Consider the following 16,545-nt stretch of genomic DNA (forward strand, 5'->3'; position numbering starts at 1 on the left):
ATGGGAGTTTATAGGAAATTATCGAAAAAAGAATTATTAGATGAAGTTTGCCCTGCCAGAATAAAAAGAAAACATAATCTTACAGGAAGGAAAATAAACAATAATTTTCATTATCATCTATTAAAAAAGTGACCATTGGGCTAAAAGTATATTAAAATTAACACCAAATTCTCTATTGTTCGAATTTATATACATAGACCCTGAGAGAACACACAATAGAAACAGTAAAATTCTTCATGACACTCACATTCTCTACGCCTTTGATGTTCTTATGCATCAGATAAAATCTATAATTCTGCTAAAAATTTTACAAAGTGGAGGCATAATATGGAAGCTTATTAAATTATAAAACATATTAAAAGATCTTAAAATCGAGTGGAATAAAGATATGGCAATGAGTTCCTCTGAATGCAGAAAAATATACCTTTTTTCCCTAACTCTTAGAATCACAAAATGAGAGGTTAAAATATATTCATTGACATAAGGATCCTCTCAGACCATTCACTTAAAAAAGCAGAGAATACAAATGGGTAGAACTGAAACAAGAAAAATATCTTTCTAGTCATTCCGGTTCTGACAATTTGAAGGTTTTTCAAAAAGAACTGTTACTAAGGAAATGTTCTCTCTCTCTCTCTGTCTCTCCCACTCTGTCTTTCTTCTTTACTAATACTGACCCAAACTTATGCCCATGACATTGAGTCCTTTCCCAGAGTTGTAGTTGATGCCAGCCTCTATGATGCCCGCACTATAGTTAGTTCATCTAGAATTCGGAATACCAATTACAGCATTTTATCATCAACATACACTACCAGAATGCAGGTTCACTGAGGACAGGGACTCTGCCTTCTTTGTTCTGTACATTGAGCATATATTCTGTTCCATATATGCCCCATACACAGGACACAAATGTTATTAGGGCAAGGATTCTGTCTTACTTACCAGTGCATCTCCAGCTGTCAGAACTCTGCTTAACACACCGTGGGCCCTGAGTAAATATTTGTTGAATGAGTGCTAATGCTCCATAGATGTTTACTGAGTGAATTAATAGCTAAGACTATTTCCTGAAACATGAGGCTTCAATTGGTTACACTATTTTAGTGTAGATAGAATTAGATTCTGAGATATTTAAAAATAGAAAGAGACATAAATTTCATCTGCCTCCCACAGAGCACAAGAACTCTAACAAGCTTCTGCTTGAAGAAGTCTGGTGATAAGGCATCCATAATTTTGTTAGAGGCCTTTTGTGTTGAAAGAAAATGTGACTTCACGTAGCTTCCACTAGTCAGTGATGGTATGTCTATTATACCTATGTGTAATAAATTCAACCATGATTTTATTTAGCATCCTGAAAAACAAGTTGCCATTCCGAGTCCTCAAAAAACCTTTTCTGGATTCCAAATTCTTGTTATTAACTCTTTATCCTATGGTGTTTTTTTCTAGATCAAGTGTTCCACTTTGTTAAAGGTTTTCTTAAAATAATTAATCTGGCACTATACATAGTATTCCAGATTATGTGATAGCGACGCAAATTTTTATACTTACTATGCTTCCATCAACTGCATGGTCTGTCCTTTCTTTCCATCATTCTTTTCATCCCTCTCTTCCTTTTTTCCCCCCTCCATCTACAGTCATGCTAATTGCTTTGATTTAAATTGCATTTGTAAACTGAGAAGTGTGGTGGTTAAGAATGCAGGCTCTGGGCATAGAATACATGGATTTGAGTGTTGGATTCAGCACTTATCAGCAAGATGTTTAGCGAGTTTAAAAATTGCTGTGCCCCAGTTTTCCCATCTGTAAAACGGGGAGAATAATAGAAGCAAATATTATTCTCCCTTCATACTTGATTGGTAATTTGGCTAAGTATAATGTTCTATGCTGAACATGTGGCTGTAGAATTCTGGAGACATTTCCCCCTTCGGGTATTGCTGGTGAGAAATCTGTTGGCTCTTTAATTCTTTTTCCTTGATTGAGATCTGTCCCAACAGCAGACTCTTCTGTTTATCATTGGCGTTCTGAATATATACTTCCTTATTGTGACTATAAGATGTTTTGCTTTGATTAATACCATAAATCCAGGCGTTACCATGAGTAAAAGCTGCATATAGGTTGTACGCATATCTAGTCTATTTGCCACTGCAAACGCAGCACGTTGCACTTTGTATGGCATGTAACAGGCATTCAAGAAGTATTTGTTGAATGAAATTATGAATGATCTCACTGGAATCCCAAAGATACCTAATAATGCATAAGGGCTGAAGGACTTTACCGTACTTGAGACAACTTTAACCAGTATAAATTATACTAGATTCACTGTAATTCCCAGAATATCCATCGTTATATCTTTTCAGTTAAAATTTTAAATGCTATGTACTTTGCACAAATTTTCTCTCTTGGTCTTGAAACAAGCTGGAAAGGAGAGTGTCATTTCTATTTTCACAAATGAGGACTCTGTCTCAAAGATTTTCCTGAAATCACCCTAGTGGGAAATGGTGGAGCTAAAACTAGAATTTACATTCTAATGGCCAAGTCCAGGATTCTCAATTGGTACCATGTGTACCTGTGAATTATTCTCTTGAGGTCCATACATTTAATTTATGCCCACCTTTCCTCTTTCTCTCATGGCAGTCATTTATTATATTTTGATATAAATAATTAAATAAATAAATCTCAAGAGCCCTTTTTTTTTTTTTTTTTTTTTTTTTGGTTTTCCACCCTACCTTGTCTCCTCTCCTTTGGGACCCTGCCTTCATTAATATTTTCTTAGACAAATTTTAATCACCTTTATATAACTATAAAATATTAGGTTAGCCTATTTAATGATTGAATAAAAAGTCAAACATGTCCTTTTGTTGCTTAGGCAAAAGCGTGTCTCATAATATATTATGGAATAAAATGGAAGAAGGGCATAACTAAAAGAGTCTAAACACAAGAGATTTATCAATAATGATATTTGCATTTTAGCTTCAAAAGCATTTGTCTCTTAGTCTTTCTTTGAATATTTTATGATCATGGAATATCATTACTCAGTAATTTTGTCTTCAAGTTTGCATTGTATTGTATTAGAAAATTAAGTCAAAAATCTAAATGCTTAAAGAAAAATCATTCACTAGTACCTCCATAAAATATATTACTGAAGTTACTTGAAAATAATATATTTTATAAAGCAAATGTATTTGAATATTTTCATTTGGGCAACTGAACGCTAAACTGTATGATTATTGACTCATGAAATTGTTTGGAAAAAAAAAAAAAAAACAAGTTATTTTCCCTGGGCTCTTTCGGAATGTAACTTCTTAGTCAAAGCTTATCATAAATTACTTTTTAAAACAACTAAAACCTCTGACTACTTTTTCAACTCTTGTTAAAAATCTGATTATAATTAGCTTTTCTCAACATTACAAATAAGTCAAATCAGGCTTAAGAGATTTTAACCAACTTATCAAGATGCCATAGAGCCTCACAGAGAATGAAACACAGGTACCATGACTACAGCTTTTAGTTACAATAAGAGGATAGGCTTTCAGAGTTCAGCAATATAAAAATCAATATAGTGTCTCTTCTCTGTGCACTTAATGGAAACTAATGAGGAAGCAAGCTATTGTCTCTGATTAGATATAAGAAATAATAACCCCCAATTTGGTAAATCCCCAAATAGATGACTCTAAAGATTTATTTTAGAAACCAGCATATCAAAATTCTTAAAAACAGAACTGTGATTAGTTTTAGAAAGGCCCCTCAAAAGAAGGAGAAAGGGAGAAGGAAATATGAATGTAAATGGTTTATACATGCTGAAACCAATTATCTCCAACTAAATATTAAAAGGATGAAAACTTCACCACAACTGTAGCTACTTTAAAGTGAAGACATAAACTCTCATTATGGAGGCCCTGAGAGCTAATTATAACAGCAATATATAGCTTTATTTTTTAATATTCTTTTATTTATTGGCCAGAATAATCCAAATTATCTGTAGTCTTGTGATAAAATGAATTATTTATATATACATATTATTTGTCTATCTATCTATATATATCTATCTATATATATATATCTATATATAATTATTTATCTATATATAATTTTAACTGCACAAGCCTCCTCTCTGACTCATACATAAGGTAAAACAAAGTACATGGAATTTCAATTAGAATTTCACTCTTGAAAACTGCAAAGAAAACCCAGTAGAGCAACCACTGAGGTATTTTATGTTTCAGTTCAAATAGTAAACATATTGACTACGAAAATGTGTAGAAATCATTAATGATCTCCAACCACCCTTCATTTCCTAGATGGAGAACCTGTTCAAGGAGGTTAGGGACTCTTGACACAGGTGATCATGTCTCCAGACTTCTAGAACCCATCCCTGTCAACTACACTGCACAACTCTTTAATTCTGAGCAGCTTGAAGAGACTTCTGGAACGAATTATGAGGATTGCAATGTAAATATCCTCAAAAACAAAAGATATTACTTAAATAAAACATCTTTGTAGATAGACGGTATGTCCTTTAAGGATCAGCCTATTAGGTTGCAAGGGAAACTCCTACTTGCAAAGGTAAAGGAGCATACAGGTTGTTATTTCAGAAAGCCACTGGGTAAATCTGTTTTTACTTATGAGAACACAGATTCATTTGTAGTATTATGAAGATTCATGGAAGCACTGATACATGATCTATCAAAATATCTTCTATAATTTTATAATATATTCAAAGAAATAAGCCATCATGGTACAACTTATATACCACAAATAATTAGTCGGTAGTATGTTTGTGCCCATGCAGAACATTTAAGTTTCTAAGGGAAAAAGGTAAATAAACTAAAACTGTAATACTTAAAAAAAACATTGCATGTCAAACATTTTCTGACAAGCCTAATATTGCTTAGTATAGCTTAATCCATTTCCTGTTTTTGGAGAGAAAATACAGTTGTTCTATCTGCTGGTAATGACAACAATATTCACTCTAGCTATATACTACAATTAATCGTCATAATAATTTATTTCAGTAATGATACAAGTAGTTATAGAGGCATGTTTCCATCTGCATAGTGATTTTATTCTGGAGTTCTAAACAGGATAACATAATATAATAATATAATTTTAAATATGCATTTATACAAAATACATTTACATGTTATGTATAGTATATCCAAGACCTAAATAGTGTCTGTTAATATATTTTAATTCCATTCAGCCACTACTCCTCTATACCTGACCATTTTATTTTTCTACCAGAATTATTTCAAAGTTTTATCGGAAGATATTACAATCCAAGAAGCTCAAGTCTTGTTCCTGTTAAATTGGAGGCTTGGGGATGCTACTGTCTCTCTCTTTGCCTCTCTGTCTCTCTTCTCTGTCACACACACACACACACACACACACACACACACACCCCACACATTCACATCCATACATTTTTTTTCTTACTTGTAGACAACCAATTAAAATAAAAATTATTTACATACCTCAATAAAATATACATGGTTATCTCCAAATTAAATATAGCACACCCTCAAACCCAAAAGATTTTTAAGCCATATTTATAATCTCTCTTGATGTAAAACTTTGGTTTTTCCAGAGTACCAAAAAAAAAAAAAAAAAGATAAGGGAAAAATCAACGTTACTGTATACAAAAGCATCATACATACCATGTTGTGTAACAAGTTTCTAAAATAACTTTCTCTTTAAAATGCAGAATTATCCAGAAAGTTCATCAGTGACATCCATTCACTAAATTTAGTAGCAAAATCATTTCTACTCCCCCTCCCTGCTCCCAGTAACTGAACCTTTACTAGTTTCCACTGGGTCAAGTCACACAAAACAAAACAAAACAAAACAAACCCAAACTCAACTCCCCTCTGCGCTTTCACACATAGGTTCCTTTCATTCTATCTGAAAACAAGTAGATCTAATCGGAAAATAAAATGACGGTAAAATACCGCACTTGTGCCCAGGGGAATGCAAATTACTTAACTTAGAATGATTTTTTTTTTTTTAAAGAAAGAGAAATGAGGGGGGAGGGGGTGGATACCACAGAATAGTTTCAAGTCCTTGAATGTACTCACCAGTTTCCCAAATGCAGGGTCAATAACAAGAACATCAGCCTCACCACTCTACTTTGGCTCCACAAAAGAAAAGGGGAGAAGAGAGCAGCTTTCCAAGAACCCATCAGGATTGCTTTTTCCGCTCAGCTCTCCCAGCCAGGACTTTTTCTCCCACCTCAGCAGCAGCCGGGTGAGTGAGTGAGTACGAGAAGGGAGAGTGTGGGAAGGCAGTACACCTCCCAACCAGGTAGGATGCGACTCCCAGCGGAATGGAGCAGGGGAGCCAATAAGACCGAGAGGATGCTGGCATAAATTATCTGAGAACGAGTTGGGCCAATCTCCGGCCCTGAGAGGCGGGGCTTCTCCTACTAGAAATCAGAGCCCAGTAGGGAAAAGGGCTCCGTCTTTCCAAAAGAAAAACAAACCTCTTCTCTCACGCAGCCTTGGAGAAACGTTTGAGTGGCCTTGACAGATTCCCTCCCTGGGAAAAGAAGTCTCCCTCTTCCCCCGACCTTCCCTCCTGCCTGACTCTATTTCGGGGGCTGCTGCCTTTTTCTCTCCCGAGTTTGGATTCTGAATCTGCCTTCCAAGGGAAGGCAGTACCTAATCCGTTTCCCCAGGCTCACGAAGGTTCTGCTATTTTTTGTTAATCATCGTTGGTAATTTGGAGTGTCGGCCGGTGTCTCGTTTCTCTTTGCAGACCCAGCAGCTGGCACAATGCCCGGCACAGATGAGCTCTCGGGAGATGCTGAATATATAATTGAATGAATGAATGAGCGGGCTTGGTGCATTCCTGGTAATCACGTTTCCACCCCCCCCCCCCTTCCGCTGCCCTTATGAGTGAGAGGATTGGCAGTCGCCTCTCCCAGGGCACCAAAAATGATGCTCATGAATAATCCCTGGCAAGAACAATCTCATTTTACAAAAACATAAGCAAAAATTCTATTTTAAAAAGGTCCTCTTAGCCATAGGAGTTGGAGACCTATTACATGGGTAGTCCTTGCTCTCTGCTCCCTCCCCAGTTGGCTTAGCGTTTGTGGAGCTCCAGTGTTTGGTACCTAACTTCAGAGGCTCTGCTTTGAGTTTGCAGCAGAGCCCAACAGTTACCATGGCAACCGGAAGCCTCTGGCAGCTTGAACAACTGTACAGACGAAGACAGTGGTGGTGGTGGAAGCAGGCTCGCTCTGCCCAGCCATCTTCTGCCTTTATGCCTTCCTCAATCCCTGCTTCCCACTGAAGCCAACTGGGGTGGAGGTCTTTGGCGGTCTCATTAATCACCCCACCACTCCCTGGAATTGACCAGATTCGGGGTGAACCGCGTGTAAAAACCACGGAAGTTACTTGAGAGTATTTGTCTCCAGGACAAACAATTCAAGGCAGAAGTAACAGTGTTTGCACAGGAGCATAAGGTAACTGTTGCTGCTACCTTATCTTCTGAAATCACTTAAAGGAACTGGATGGAGGTAACAAGGTTACAAATATTTTCTTGCCCAGAATAACAGATGGTGCAGTGCTGGGCTTTTCTCTTCTCTCTGATTGATTCTCCATCTTTTTAGTCTCCTCTGAAAATAGTATTGACTTCCTTGTTTTCCTTCTCCTACCAACCATTAATTAGGCGGCATTATTCTCTTCACAAAGCATGCTAGTCAAGGTAGCTTATACCAAATAATTTATATAACAATAAAGTTTCATTATAATAGATTTAGAGGCGAATAAATTTAGTTAAAAGTTGATGCCAATATAAATCTGAGTAGGTTTTTTTTCTCCTTTAATTAAGAATGTGCTTTGGATAGCTATTTAACTGTTTCATTGGATGCCCACACTAATACACTGATCTGATTAGCCAGTGAACCAGGAATTAATTCACTAAGTATCCAGTGAATACCAAATACCTGCCTGGTTACTCTTTGCATTATGTTAGCATTAGGGAAGATTTTTGCATATATTAATAGGAATATGACACTGCATGGTGTTATACAATAGTAGTTGATAGTTCATCCATCAAAAATTCTTAACAAGATTTCACTCTTCTTGTTCTCATAGATATCTGAAAGATGCTGAAAACAGTTAAGGAAAATTAATGGAGAGGAAAGGTGAAGGATATACCCTTGGGTAATTGCATGTTGACTGTTTACTCTTATGAAAGATAAAAGACTGGAGTAATTTCTAGACTGGGAAATTTCCTGTATTTTACAAAATCAAGATTTTTGAACAATTTTGTGTTGTAATATTTTCAAATTTATCTCACTCTTTTCTTTCGAGTAATTTTATCTGACTTTATTTCTATCTCTTCCTTTGATTTTCCCCCTTTTTATAATATATGTCTTCTGGAAAACTGATCCTATTCTGCTGTCATAGATAATTATAATTCCCTGTAAACTGAGTAAAAAGGGTCTGAGCCCTCCGGAACCTGGAGAAGGAATAATTATTTTGGATATCAGCCATGTCTTGACCCTGATGTCTGTCTCATTTGATTTAATAAATCAAATGGGGCAGGGGAATGGTGACATATATTGTGAGTTCTAGAAAAATCCAAGTAGGTAAGCAAACAAACCATAGTCTCACAGACTATGTGCCCCCTGGCACTCAAGGGGAAACAGATCAGGTGCCTTGCACAATTCCAGAGGAGAAGGCCAGAAATTGGGCCAGTAAGGGACTGGAGGAAGCTCTCTGTCGTCCATTGTGGCCATCATTTCCAACTTAAGACAATTGGACCACCTGAGACATTTATCAATATCTGGAGATATATCTTCAGTTGTCACAATTTGGTGGGTGGGGGAAACTACTGGCATCTAGTGGGTAGAGTCCAGAGTTGCTGCCACACATTCTAAAATTCAAAAGAAAGCTGTCCCACCACAAAAACTTACAAAGTTCACACTATCAACAGTACCAAGGTTGAGAAGCCCCACAGTACAGTTGAAGAAGATAGATACCCAGATTCTACTGTAGCTGATGATTTCCTTATATTGTCTTTGAGTCACCATTCTCTTCCTCCTTCCTTTGATAGGCTGAGCCACAACCCTTATCCAGTTGTATCTAGCTGTAATGATGACCAAAGCACTGTGCACAGCAATTTTCTTTTTTCCAGAATTTGTTCCAAAGGTATCATCTGAGAATAAAATGCTTGAGGTTCCTATTAAAAATGCAGATTCGTGGGCTTCTCTCCAGACCTACTGAATTATGATTTATAGCAAGAACCTCTGGCAATTATCAGGCATTCAGAAAGTTTGAGAACAATTGTCCCATAATCATCTCACAATATAACCAATGAAATGTGACCTGATTATGTCCGTGCAGTCCTGGCCTTAGTAAAGCCAGGTTTTGACATACTCATCTGTCTGTTATTAATTTATTCATTAAAAAATAGTATTGAAAAATCCTGATGTCAGACACTGTGCCTGGAAGTAAGAATACAATAATGAACAAGACTTGCAATTTTTGCTTCAGTTTCTTCACTTATATAAAATAGATAAGAATTACATTTAGCTTATAGAGTTGTTTCAAGGATTAAATGGATTAATACATGGGAATCACTAAAAGAGTACATGGATGGTAGGAATTACTCAAAAAATGTCATTGTTGTTAACTCACTGAGAGTAGGCTTCAAATTTGATTCATGTACCCCAGCCCTAGTTAGTCCCTGGCACCAAGTAGAAATTTCTAGTAGGTACAGTCTAATAGGGTGGATGGAGAGGATTAGGGGATGGAGAGGATCAGCTCTTCTCACCACATCCTAAATATTATCATGATACCTGGTTTCTCCAAAGGGAGAAGACACTTTGAGTCCTGTTGGAGCTCTCCCAATGCACTTTTAGTCAGATGGCCACAAACTGTACATCAGTCAGAAAAATAATAACAGATCCCTAAACTTATGTCTCAGTATCTTACTTGTTTTGTCTTGCCATATGCCACTCCCTCAGCTTAAGAGGTCTTCCCTGGGGTGCCTGGGTGGCTCAGTCGGTTAAGCATCCGACTTCAGCTCAGGTTACGATCTCGCTGTCCGTGAGTTCGAGCCCCGCATCGGGCTGTCTGCTGACAGCTCAGAGCCTGGAGCCTGCTTCAGATTCTGTGTCTCCCTCTCTTTCTGACCCTCCCCTGTTCGTGCTCTGTCTCTCTCTGTCTCAAAAATAAATAAACATTAAAAAAAAAGATGTCTTTCCTCCTTTTCACTTGCCTACTCTTGTCATTCTTTTCTAGTTAAGTTTCAGTCTCATTTCCCCCACCCCCCAAACCTTTATTGATTCTTCACACCATGCTAGTCTGTTGTATAGTCTGTCCTATAGTAATAGTTAAAATCTACTAAGTATTCACTACGTGTCACCAGGCATTATACTTAACAGTTCTATAATACACATAGGTGCAATAGTCTTCTATCACTTAAAGCAACCATTTCATATTCATATCATAGAACATATCACCATTTTTGGAAACTACCTGTATTGCTACCTAAATTCTCAGTTTTATGTTTTTAAATTTTGTATCAAAGAGTTACATAAGTGCTTATCAGAACTCATATTAACTATGTGTATATTTAATATTATGTGTATATTTAGTTAGTACCTTTCTGTCCCTAAAATGTAGCATAATGAAGGCAGAGATTTCATTTGTTTTCATCACCCTCTTTGCCAAAAACAGTGGCTAACAAGTACTAGACATTCAGTAAATATCTGCAGAATAAATAAGTATTCAATGTATAATTGAATAAATAAACACATGAATGGCTTTAATCCTTTTATATATTTCTGGAGCCATTAAGGGATCTCTATTCAACAGCACAAGTCTCAAGTGCCCGTCTCTAAGTGGACAAAATCTAAATTTTGTTGCTTGACTTGTTCCTTCCCATTGACCAGGAGAATTATTTTTCCTATTTGCAGGTCAACATGATCAAATTTAACAAACCAAGACATCTTAATTTATGTAATCAAGTTATTATTTAAATCAAACAAGGAGAGAGGGCCAGCACAAAGAGATTTCAAGACTGAAGGCACAGACTCTTTTTTGTCAATCTGTTCAACCTCCTTAATCTTGTTATGTGGCCTCTCCAGTACAGCCAAGAGAGGGAGTTTAGAAGCGGATCCTTGGTGGCAGACTGCAATGGAACTATAGCTTCCAACTCTAAGTCCATCCCATTTTTTGTTTGTTTGTTTGTATCTGTATTGTAATTTCTTAATATGGCTTTTTGCTGCTGGTTATCTCTAGTTTTTCTTGTATCTTCCATATTTTCCTTTCTATCTGATTTACCCACCAACATGCAAATATGCTCATATACAACATCAAAATATGCATATACACACTATTAACCTCATTTCCCACTCTATCTTCCATTTTTATCACTGACTCCCATTAATAGCCATCCCTCCCTATTCCTTCACCATTCACCACTCACCAAACTCTGTGTTCTGGCTTCTGCCCCCATGACGCCAATGCCTCTATGTTTTGCTAAATCCAGTAGACATTTCCCCTGGTCATCTTGTATGATCATCCATTCACCTGCATTTCTTCCAGTTGACCATTCCCTCTTTCCCAAAGCCCTCCTCCATGCCATGGTACCATGCTTTCCTGGTTTTCCTCAAGTATCTTTAGTAACTCTTTTTAGGCTTCTATACATGTTTGTTCCATCTGGCCCCAACATTGTAGAATTACTCAAATATCAGTTCAATTTCTTTTTGCTTCAAACTGTCACATTGAGCAACCTCATCTATTTTCCAAGATTATATATATATATATATATTTTTTTTAATGGAAATATATCCCTTCAAATCACATTTCAAGTCTGGAATTTCTATTGGACTTTAGATGCATATGTCCAACTAATACCAGCCTAGTCAAACCAGAAACCTCACAGTTTCTCTAGATATATGTATTATCTGATCTATCATAAACTCTTCAGTTTAATTCCCATATGATTGCTATAAAAATTAAGTTAGTCAATTTATATAAAGCTCTTAGATAGTGCCTGGCACATAGTAAGTGCTCAGTTAATCTTAATTCTTGCTATTATTATTAGCATTCTCCAATTTCTTTCTATTTCTCCTGCCAATTAATCCAAGCAGCCATCATCTTTTACTTGGACTACCACAACACCCTCCATATCCAATCATGCCTACCTCTAATTTATTTTTTATATAACTACCAGATGGTCTTTTAACAAATAGAAAGCTATGTTCTATTCAAACCATTCAATGATTTCCTATTGCATTTAGGACAAAAATGTCATATTATTATTATGGTCTTTGAGACCCTCTAGCTTCTGGCCCCTCCCTCTCTCCCCTACTCCACCTTAGCAGCTATCTCCTTCCTTCAATGTGTTCTAGCTAGAATCACACTCCTTTGTTTTTTTGTTTGTTTGTTTGTTGTTATTGTTGTTTATTTTTTATTGTGACTCATTGATACCTTTGGCTTTTGCGGGTGATTTCCCTATACCTTGATCACTGCATTCACCCTTCACCCTTTGTCTGCTTTGTCCTCTTTTCTCAGCTTAACTGGCACATCTTCAAACAAGCCCCAATTCCCCAGTTTAAGTCCTCCATTGTGTCATCTAATATCACTCAGTACTTTTCCTTCCTTTCTTTTCCTTCCCACGGCACTTTTCCTTTCCTTCCTCAGTACTTTTCTTTCTGTCTTTGTTTCTTTGTTTCTTTCTTTCTTTCCTTCCTTCCTTCCTCCTCTCTTCCTTCCACTTGCTATATTTCATAATTCACCAATATATTTAATTTGCGTTAGTTACTAAGCCTTATGGCTTCAAGCATTCTTCTATATACTAAAGATACCATAATAACCAACAGTTTCATGCTCTTATGGAGCTAGCATTTTATTGAGCTCTCTATAATATAGATTATATATTTCTTCATTCTTAAACATATTTTTATAAACATTTGTTTAATTTTTGTCTCTTATCCAGGCTGTCATTCTTTGATAACAAAAGTTTTTGTCTTTTCTTTTTTCACACGGCCCCCAATGTCTGGGATAGTGCCCCATCATAGCCATTAACTGAATGAATAAATGAATGAAGGAATGAATTACAAGTACCAGAAGTTGGAATTACATGAGTAAGCCCTCATAAGCATCATGCATCATATGGTTAATTTATATTTGGAAAAGATGGAATGTAGAGTTAGGTCACATACATTTAAATCCTGTCTACACTAATTATTTTTTCGTGATTTTTAGCAAACCATGACATCTCTCAATTATCTCAGTAATGTCAAGTTTCTCAGAAAATGGAGATGACAATTACTCCTACCAAAACAGATATGAAGATTAAAAAAATAATTTTAGTATTACTTTTTGTAAACCATTAAATGATGTAGAAATACTAGTTGTTGACATTGTTGTAATTATTTTTTGATAATCAGTACAGAATTGTAGTAAGTAAAGAAAGCATGACAAGGAAATACAAAATATCAAGAGCTAACATTGATGTAGTCCTACAGTTTTCTAAACATTGTATGTCTTAGTTTATTTAGATATCCTAACTTATTGGAGGCCTACAACAATCGTGGGAGGCAGGTACAATTATAATTCCTTTAGTTTACAGATGAGAAAACTGAAGAGCAGAGATTTACTTCCCCATATGACACAGCAAGTAAGTGCTAGAGCTGGGATTTGAATCTAGGGATTCAGGTTCCAGAGCCCATGTTTTGACCTGCCGTGTGATATTGTCTTTTAGATGAGAGATAAAGCATAATGTCAGCTTCACAGAAAATCATCCATATTTCTTCTAAGACAACTTTCCCCTCTCAGTTTAACCAACACTGTTATTTCAGTGACTACATACTAAGGCATCATTATTGTGAAAACCTTTCATATTTTATTTTAAAAGACCAGCCCATAAAAATGTCAAAGGTGGGAAAGAGTTTTTGAAGAATGACCCTTAAGCAACCATGTTTCAAAAGAATGTAAGTCCTGTTTAGGATATGAGACACTTACAGGAAAGAGGTCCAGCACTTGGAGATTCATCAAAGCCTGACATTTAATGGAAAACTTAAAAGGTCTTGATGGAGCTTTATTATATCAATTACTTATATAGTCTAATATATTTTATTTTAAACATACCTTGCTGGCAGGACTGGCATTGAAACAGTAACCCCAGGGCATCTTTGAATGGGCCCTATCCAGTACCTAACTCCCTTAACATCCAGTATATAGCCCTCAATGTGTCTATTTGTGTGGTTTTGACTAGTAGCTAATGAGTAATATAGTTTCCTATGGCCATTAAGGTCCAGACAGAGAGAACATCCTTCACCTTGCTATGTCCTCCGTCTTCGGTCTCACTGTAGCTCTTGGTCCAGCAAAGAACACAGCAACTACATGTAAATACTGGGAAACCATGGATAGTCTTCAAGTGTACACTTAGGCATGTGAGGAAGTGCCATACACACGAAAATAATTGTTTTTAATTACAAAAATCTGGGGAGCCCTTATAAACATAGATTCCAAGCTTATTGGATCAGGGTGGAAGGATTATAATGCTGGATTGTCAAATGTTTTAAATGAGTACATGCACTAAGCAAAGATTCTAGATTCAATATGTTTATTCAAGGGGCTAAGAGTATTTCTACCAGTTTGCTTTAATGGTTGATCAAACCTTCACCCAAAGGTAACAAATAATTAAGTTAAAACATTTGTGATACTGAAAAGCAGATATCCAAAGTGTGAGGAAGAAAAGGTAGTTAGTATGAATTTGTCTCACTCACCAACTCTAATCTATGCACCTAAATTTGTTCAAGAACACTCCCTTCACTTTAATGTATTAATCATGGAAGCTCCAGCAGCCTTGAAGGATTCTAGGGGGGACTATTACCTGTAGCCTGGGGATGACAGTGGAAAATGCTGCCATTAAATGGAATTCCCGAAATCCAATGAGGATAATGGGATACCAGGGATTCCTTATATTCAATGTGCATGATAAAACCCCAGAACAGCAAGAGCTGAGTGGCAGCACTTAATTACCAAAATTAAGGTGGGCATGGTTACAGAAATTGGCACTCTAGGCAGTAACAGTGATCAGCATACTTTGACCTGTGGAGGTCCTCGGTGTTAGTCAACTGATCAAGGTGTCCTTAGAACTAAAGTAGAAGGTCAATCTATAGACTTCGTATTGATTTGTGTATTATGAAAAATACTAGCTCTTGTGAAGAGAGGTGATTTGAATTTCCAGAAGAGAGTCCAAACCCCTCAACCAATTTTTACTCTTGAGTCAGTTTTTGGACCCAAAGTCTCTTAATAAAGGGGATATTCGGTTTCCTTGTAAAAGGTTGTGGCGACACAGACAAAAACTTATTCTGTAAATCTACCTCCTAGCCTTCCTCCCAGAAATTCTGCCAACATTTATCAGAGTGACTGTATTGCAGAAGTTGAATATCTAGACTCTAAGGCCAAAAAGGCCCTGGGTCTGACAGCAGTTCTTAGAGATCCAACATGCAACTGTAGTATAGTAACCACAGTAGAGATCTACAGAGATAACCGATGTATGGTTTGGTTACCACAGTGAGCCTGTGTGCACTTAAACTCATCATGTGATTTTATCCTAGTTAAAAATACGTGGATGTGAGGCACAGACTCAGCAACTGGCAGAATACCAGATTAGTTCCTTGACCTGTGGAGAAAAACCCAAGTAAAGGCCACAGAAAGACCTTTATCTATCAACATAATAAACAAAATGCAGTACCACATTTCTGCCACATCAAGGACTTCAAAGGAGAAAAAGTAGTACTTCTTGCAACATTTGCATTCAGTTTTTCTGTGGGCATATGCCGAAGGCAGATGGATATAAAAGAATAACAGTGGATTATAAAATATCTAAGTAGTAATGATTCCAATTAGAACTGTTATCCACATTTTTTCATTGCTGGAGTTTCTGCAATCCCCTGACACATGGTTTGCAGCAAATATTTTATTGCTGAATCCCATTAGAAGCTTACTTTTTAGTTGAGGTCAACAATACACTGTTGCTGAATTACCTCAGGGCTAAATCTAACATCCGTCTTAAGGACAGAATCTAGTCTAAAGGCACTTCTGTTGCCCTTCTATTGCATAAGGTGTCATAGTGTTCAATTACATTGATGACACCATGCTGGTAGGACTTGGGAAACAAAAAGAAGGAACTATTCTAAACACCTTGGTAAGGCGCATGCTAATGGAAGGTGGAAAAGAATTCCACAAAAATTCAGAGGCTTTCACCTTGATGAACTTTCTAGAGGATCAATGGCCTGTACATGTTCAGATATCCCTGTGAAGGTGAAGGGAACTTTGCTGTATCAGGTCTTTCTTATTATTGAGGAAGGAACATAATTCCTCTGGATTTTGGAGACAACAGATTCCGTATTTGGGTTCATTATTCCAACCCATTTGCCAAGTAACAAAGTCTATGCTTTATTAGTGCTTTTATTATTTTTATTGGGATTCTATAAAAGAGAAAATTGTGCACTAAGTTTAGATTATTGCACAAGCTGCTCTACCACTTGGGCCACAGGATACTGTAAATCCAATTATGTTTGACATG

The 16,545-nt window shown here is 36.6% G+C and overlaps 1 protein-coding gene across 1 annotated transcript in view; it reads right to left on the bottom strand.

Moving 5' to 3' along the window:
* GABRG1 (gamma-aminobutyric acid type A receptor subunit gamma1) overlaps positions 1 to 6,166 on the bottom strand; it is a 67,386-nt gene extending 61,220 nt beyond the window's left edge. The window contains exon 1 of the mRNA XM_047091749.1: positions 6,063 to 6,166. Coding sequence (XP_046947705.1) covers positions 6,063 to 6,166 — 104 coding nt within the window. The remainder of the gene's footprint in view (positions 1 to 6,062) is intronic.
* Positions 6,167 to 16,545: the final 10,379 nt, after the last annotated feature.

The sequence above is a fragment of the Lynx rufus genome, unplaced genomic scaffold (genome assembly GCF_022079265.1).
Source record: "Lynx rufus isolate CCGP_SWC_20201006 ecotype Redwood Valley unplaced genomic scaffold, mLynRuf1.p SCAF_3, whole genome shotgun sequence".
Classification (NCBI taxonomy): Eukaryota; Metazoa; Chordata; class Mammalia; order Carnivora; family Felidae; genus Lynx; species Lynx rufus.